The 6,897-nt window shown below is 35.8% G+C and overlaps 1 protein-coding gene and 1 long non-coding RNA gene across 6 annotated transcripts in view; one reads left to right on the plus strand and one right to left on the minus strand.

The window, feature by feature from the left end:
- LOC106881835 (oxysterol-binding protein-related protein 8) overlaps positions 1-6,897 on the plus strand; it is a 135,528-nt gene that overhangs the window by 66,247 nt on the left and 62,384 nt on the right. For all 4 annotated transcript variants that reach the window (XM_052968685.1, XM_052968686.1, XM_052968687.1 and 1 more), the window contains 2 exons: positions 2,863-2,985; positions 4,638-4,722. In XM_052968685.1, the coding sequence (XP_052824645.1) occupies positions 2,863-2,985; positions 4,638-4,722 (208 nt within the window). The remainder of the gene's footprint in view (positions 1-2,862; positions 2,986-4,637; positions 4,723-6,897) is intronic.
- The window catches only part of LOC128248122 (uncharacterized), a 124,008-nt gene that overhangs the window by 51,926 nt on the left and 65,185 nt on the right, over positions 1-6,897 (minus strand). The gene's annotated exons all lie outside the window — the stretch shown is intronic.

The following is a 6,897-nucleotide window of genomic DNA, read 5'->3' on the forward strand; positions in this document are numbered from 1 at the left end:
TATATATATATATATGTATACATACTTTATTAATAAAGCTGCAAAGACATCACAAAAACTGTTACTCTGAGTTTCACATTCCTGTTCATTGGACAGTTTTGGGCTGAGAATCTCAGCTAAAACTATCCAACAAACAGGAACGTGTCTCAACCAAAACTATCTGACGAATGGGAATGTGAAACTCTGAGTAACAGTTTTTGTGATACTCTGCCACTGGCTTTTGAGCACTATTTTTTCCACCTTGTTTCACATTTATGTGCTTACTCTGGTATATATATATATATATATATTCAAGAGTTATGGTATGAAGTAGATAAGATCTGGGCTACATACCGCAGGCTACTCTTCAAGCCAAGAGTAGCCTGTGGTATACACCTCACCTGGATATGTACCGCTTCTGAGGTTCACTTGCTATGAAACGTATGTAGCTTGTTTCTTATCTACCCCATTCCATAACTCTTGTATTCTTATCCACACACTCTGTAAGCCTAGTCACCTACTATGAAATATAAAAGAACTTTTCTCAGCTTATCGAATTTCGATATGAAATAAATCCACAACCATCTGACTCAGTAAGCCACTATTGTCCCTGAAAGTTGTTTTCTTTAATACTTACTACAGATTGCTTGAAGCTAACTTCTCACACCTCAATCCCTGGATCTTACACTTTACTCTCTCTCTCTCTCTCTCTCTCTCTCTCTCTCTCTCTCTCTCTCTCTCTCTCTCTCTCTCTCTCTCACACATGTTAAATGAGGCAACAAAGCCAAAGTGGTGTGAAATTTTTAGGACATTTATAAAGAGAAAGGTAGTCTTAGAGCTGTTTCAGGGATATCGAAGATATCCCAACATCAGAGATGATATGAGAGAGCTAAATAGGAAGAAATAGTAGGGTTCAGTATAAGAAGTTATTTTGGAAAGGGATAGATATAGGAAGTATAAAGAGAATTATGAGAATAAAAATAAAATTATATATGTTGGATGTTACAGTTGATAATATACTATTGAACCGGGAGTCTAACAGCAATCCTTCTATAGCTCTTACATAACCTTACCTGCCTTCTGTGTCTTCTGGATACCAAAACCCCTCATATTATATATATATACATGTATTACAGCCAACTTTATATACTCTTCTAGTCACTGAATATACTTAAAATATACATCTAATATCATGCACATACAAGTGTGTGTGTGTAGATATACACTTCTGTGCACATTTGAACTATTTTGATCCCTATCACTGGTTCCAGCCACATGGCTGTGCTAGTTTTTTTCTCCTGTATCAATAAATTTTGCTTCATATGTCATCTGAGAACTGCTTTATATTAAGTTTTTCTGCAATAATTACATCATCATCATTTAATGTCCAGTTTGGATGTCATCGTTATTTAACATCCATTGGACACTTTGACAAGAACTGGCCAACTGGAGAGCTGCTCAGGTTCCATGTCTGTTTTTGCGTGGTTTGTACAGCTGGATGCCCTTCTTAATACCAACCACTTTATAGAGTGTATTAGATGCTTTTATGCAGCACTGGCACAGGTGCGTTTACATGGCACTAATACAGGTGCTTTTTATGTGGCACCAGCACCCACAAGCCCGCAAGATTAGGAATGCTCAGCTGGAGAGGGATGCAAGGGACAAGCCTGTATGCAAGGACAACCATTCTTTTACTTAGTTTGGCATGTTTTCTCAAGCACAGCAAACCACCTGGAGTCTCAGTCCCCTGTCATCCCCTCTGTGAGTCCCAATGTCTGTAGATCCTTTCTCACCACTCATCCCACGTCTTCCTGGGTCCACCCCTTCCACATGTTCCTTCTACAATTAGAGATCAGCACCTCTTGATGCAACTCTCTTCATTCATATGCATTACATGGTCATTCCAGTACAGTCTTCTCTCTTGCATTCTACATCTGGTGTCTTGTATACCCAGTTTTTCTCTCAAGTCACACTTTGTTGTATATGCATACTGACATTTACCCATTCATGTCAGCACACTGACTTCATTTCTTTCAAGCCTTCACATATCCTCAGTAGCCACAGCCCATGTCCCACTCCCATATAGCATAAATGTTCATACACAGGCATTGTACAATGTCTTTCACTCTGAGAGAGAGAGGCCTTTCATTACTAACAAAGATACTAGCTCTCTGAACTTCACCCAGCCTATTCTTACTCTAGCAGCTGTGCTTTCGGAGCAACCACCCCTTTTTCCTCAATTGGTCACCTAAGAGATAGAAACTGTCTACTACTTCTAAGAACCCACCTCCCGCAACATTTGATGGGGTCTATTTTTTTGTTCATTCCTGGTGTTTAATCTACCTGCACATCTGCTGCACCTCTTATGTGTCCATAGCTTGCACTGAGTGCACCATATGGAGTTTCTCCTGACCCCTTTTCTATATATCAAGGAAAGACTTTGGTCTGCTAAATTTTCTCTAAGGCCCTTTGATTCCAGACTTTGCTTCCATCCCTGTAATTTCTTCCCTGGTTCTGTTAGTGATTCAGCAATTAGAGCTCTCAAGGGTAACCAGTCTTAAATTCCTCAGTTATAGTTTGGAGGGCTATAAGCTGATCCCTGGTGGACTCCTACTTGAACACTAAAGTCCTTCATTGGTGACTCTCATCTTACTGACAGCATCCCTGTGCATGGCTTGTACAGCTCTCATCAGCCACTCATCTATCCCTAGCTTCTACACTGCCCTCCAGATAAAGGAGCAGGGAACCCTATTTTATCAGTTATATGACTGTCTATGCTTTGAATTTTGAATTTAACTTAAACAATTATGTAAACAGCTATCAGTTACTCACAAAAATGAACATTTTTTGTTAAGAAATGTTTATGTATTTTAACTTTAACAGAGTAGCCATTGGATTGGGACAATCTTATTAAATACTTGCCGCTTAATTGAAAGACCCTCAAAGAAAGATGGATTTTGCTTCAAACTGTTCCACCCATTGGATCAGTCAATATGGGCCACAAAGGTATTTATTTTTAAATATTTAAATATTATTTTTATTTGGAATTTCTTTTATTTTTATTTTTATTATTTTTCTTTTATTATTTCTTTTATTGTCCTACTTTTCTTCGCAAAGTATAATTTTTAATAAAAATTACAACTGTATTTTTGTGCAAACAAAAAATCAGCACTTGTTATACAAGCACCAGGAGTTCAAATCCTGCAGCTGCCATTGCATTGCACCTTTAAATAAGGCTGTTACTGTTAGTTGGAATGGCATTCCATTTCTGTCTTTTTTTGTGACCACATTTATAGCAACACTGCCTATGTGTTTTAATTAATTATAAAAATAATTTAAAATTTGGAGGGATTTAGTAACATAAGTATTTTTACACTATCAAATTGGTGTCTAAGGTGGTTAACTGATAGAAATGTAAGTGTTGGAAAAACGCCATGTAGTAATTTCTTTCAGCTATACATTGTGAGTTAAAATCTCGCCATGGTCAACTTGGCTATTTACTTTTTTGAGGTTGACAAAATAAAGTACCAGTGAAGTACTGGGGTACAGGCAGGCAACAACAGTATCAATGAATCCCTTTCTCTCAAAATTGCTGGCCTTGTACTTAAATTAGAAGTCATTGTTGAATTGGGAGTTGAGGTGGTGAATTGGCAGAAGTGTTAGCATATCAGGCAAAATGCTTAGTCGTATTTCGCTTGTCTTTAGCTTCTGAATTCAAATTTCACTGAGGTAAACTTTCAGGGTCAATAAATTAAGTACCAGTCAAATATTGGGGTCATTGTGATCAACTTAACCCTGCCTCATTTCAGGCCTTGTTCCTATAGTGGAAAAGATTATTAAATGGGGAGTTTAAAACATGACTTAAAAAAAGATTCTTACACAAAATTAGGATAGAAAAAAATATGATAATTTAAATAGTAAAAATTTAAAACTAAAGAGATTCGCATCATAAAAACAGAAATAATTTCTGGGAAGTTGGCATCAAATAAGTTCACTTGAAGTTGAATTTTATCTACGAGTCTTGTAAGACTTGTAGAAAATGACATTTCGTTTCTACCCCAGACTACTTTGTATTTAGCTCTCTGGAAGGAGTTTATAATTTTTCGCTCCATTAAGATAAGCTAGTTTCTAGCACTTATGGCCCTTTAATTTATGAATTTTGACAAATCCTGTTCAAACTTGAAACTGTGCAAGATGTGATTAGTCTCTTTCTTGCTTTCCAGGTCGATCAATTCTTTACAGTATATTTGAAGCCTTTTTGGTAGCTTTTATCATGATCTGTCCTAGACTTACTTCTTAGTATATTCTTTCATGCTTGACCATTGAATTCATAACTAACACAAGGCCAGTTAATCTTGTTCATGTGGTCAGTCTTATTATATCTAATAATTCTTAATCCTTCTTATTGGAGGAGGAGTTTTCCAAGACAGAGCCTTCTTATATTGCATACATTAGTTATTTCTTCCTTACATGCTACTTTATTTTCAAATTCACATAGTTGTCATTATTTTTTAAACATAGTTAAATTGACAGTGTTTACCTTACTCATCAGGTTTATCAGTACTATTAAAATAGCTCCTATTCACAAACAATGTTTTATCTTGTGAATCTATGCTGGAGAGAGTTTCATCTAACGCTGCCTTCATTCTTTTAACCAGGGACCAAAAGGAGAGACAATTGGTGCCTTATTTCAGCCTCTGCCATATTCCCATCTAATATTCCGTGCTCCTTCAGAATCAGACGGTAAGACTATAAAGAACATATTAATTTTCAAAATGAAATCTTGAATTCTTCTTATAAATCATTACTTGAAAATCCTTGCTTTTGATATGTTCCTTAATATACACTGGATTTATATTATGCAATAAAAGTGCAGGCATGCCCATGTTCACTTTCCAACCACATGGCTAAGGGTTCAATTCCACTGCACAGCCCCAGACCATCCAAAGGCCTTGTGAGTAAATTTGGTTGATAGAAACCAAAAAGAAGCTCATAGTGTGTGTGTGTTTACATTTGTAGTCACTTATATAAAAGCTGCAACATTCAAGTGATGTTGTTGGCATTTCTGTCAGTCAATTACCTGTTCATTTTGTGTCTTTGAAACTGTTGAATAAGAGACCCTTACTTGAAAAAATGCAGGCAAGGGTTAACATCAGGAAAGCCATCTTACTGTAAAACAGTGTCGCAGTAACATATTCATTTAACCCATGCTAGCATGGGAAAATGGACATGAGAAAATGAACAAACAAATACAAATTATCTCACTTATGACAATGTCTGTTAATTATTCATTTTGCTTCATTAATGTTGCCATATTAAGCAGTTTTTCTCTTTTTCACTCAAGTGACTATTTTCCTTTTTATTTTCCTTTTTTTCAATCAAGCTTCTCACTAAAATTAATTCTATTTTGTCTCTTCTGTGAATGAAACAATTTGAACAGTTTCAATCAATCTTAAGTCTTTTAATGTTTGCTATATTTAACCCTTTATCATTTAAACTGCCTATATCCAGCCCAAATATTCTACATGTTTTACATTCAAACTGGCCATATCAAGCCTCTTACACCTATCCTGCACTGACATTCTAACAATAAATAATCACATCTTTGAAACCTCAAAGCTATATAAGATAATACATGATTAATTCAAAACAATTTGAATAAAAAAAGCATTACAATCTGAATGCTAAAGGGTTAAATAGATGGCAGTTCATAAAAAATGATACAATACCAAAAAAAAAAAAGCCTTGCAGTTAGAGCCTTTCACATTCTGAGTTCAAATCTTGCGAAGGTCAACTTTGCTTTTCATACTTCTGAAGTTAGTAACAGAAAATACTAGTCAAGTACTGGTAATCAGCTAAGAGCAATGAAATGACAATCACTAAAGCATTGAACAGAACACCTAACATATTTTTTTCTAGCTCTCTGTGCTCTGAGTTCAAATCTCATCAGATTCAATTTTATTTTTATTTCCGTTTAGTCAATAAATAGTGCACCAGTCCAGGGTTGTAATACCTGTTTCAGGTGTTTTGCATTCGAAGTTCAAACCTCACTGATATAGTAAAGGTTAATTATCTGACTATGGGGCCATAACTGATTGTGTATGCTGCACTGTTGTGGTTGTCTGTTAAAAAGACATCTGGCCCCTGATGATGATTGTGGGGCGGGGTGGGTGCAGTATCATCAAAAGTGCCCCTTCTTGCCTTGCACCAGAAATCAACATTTGACATTTAGCTTCCAAGAGTAATGGAGATAACTGTAATGCCAGGTTTTACCTTGTTGAAGTCTTATGCTACCTTAAAATTGTCAGCATCTGTAAGGCTGGTAATTGTTTTGACTGGTTCTTTTATTTAGATGCTATCATATCTTGAAGGATAATATTTATTGTTAAGTCTAATTTAAAAAGAACCAGGCAGATTTCCTACTAAAAAGACTGCAGGGAAAATGTAAAAATACGACAATTACTTGTTAAAATGTAGAAATAAAATAAAAGCTACCAACACACTGATCTATATTTTCTTTTGATTTGGCAGAAGATTTCCTTTTTTGCTAGCTAATTACAGAAGGACCAATTTAATTAGAAATGGGAATATAACCTTCATATTGCTTGCAATTAAATATTTTCATAAATCAATAAATTAGTTTGATTAGACTGGCCACTGGCAGCTGTCCAAAACAAAAGGAATTTTCACTTGTAAGTTTTCTGAATTACTATAGGCACAGATGTAACTGTGTGGTAAGAAGCTTGCTTCCCAACCACATAGTTCTGGGTTCAGTTTCATTGCGTAGCACCTTGGGCAAGTATCTTCTACTATGGCCTTAGGCTGACCAAAGCCTTGTGAATGGATTTAGTAGACAGAAATTGAAAGAAGTCCATCGTGTGTGTGTGTGTGTGTGTCTGTGTATGAGTGCCTGTGTTT

Source organism: Octopus bimaculoides, chromosome 6 (assembly GCF_001194135.2).
Source record: "Octopus bimaculoides isolate UCB-OBI-ISO-001 chromosome 6, ASM119413v2, whole genome shotgun sequence".
Classification (NCBI taxonomy): Eukaryota; Metazoa; Mollusca; class Cephalopoda; order Octopoda; family Octopodidae; genus Octopus; species Octopus bimaculoides.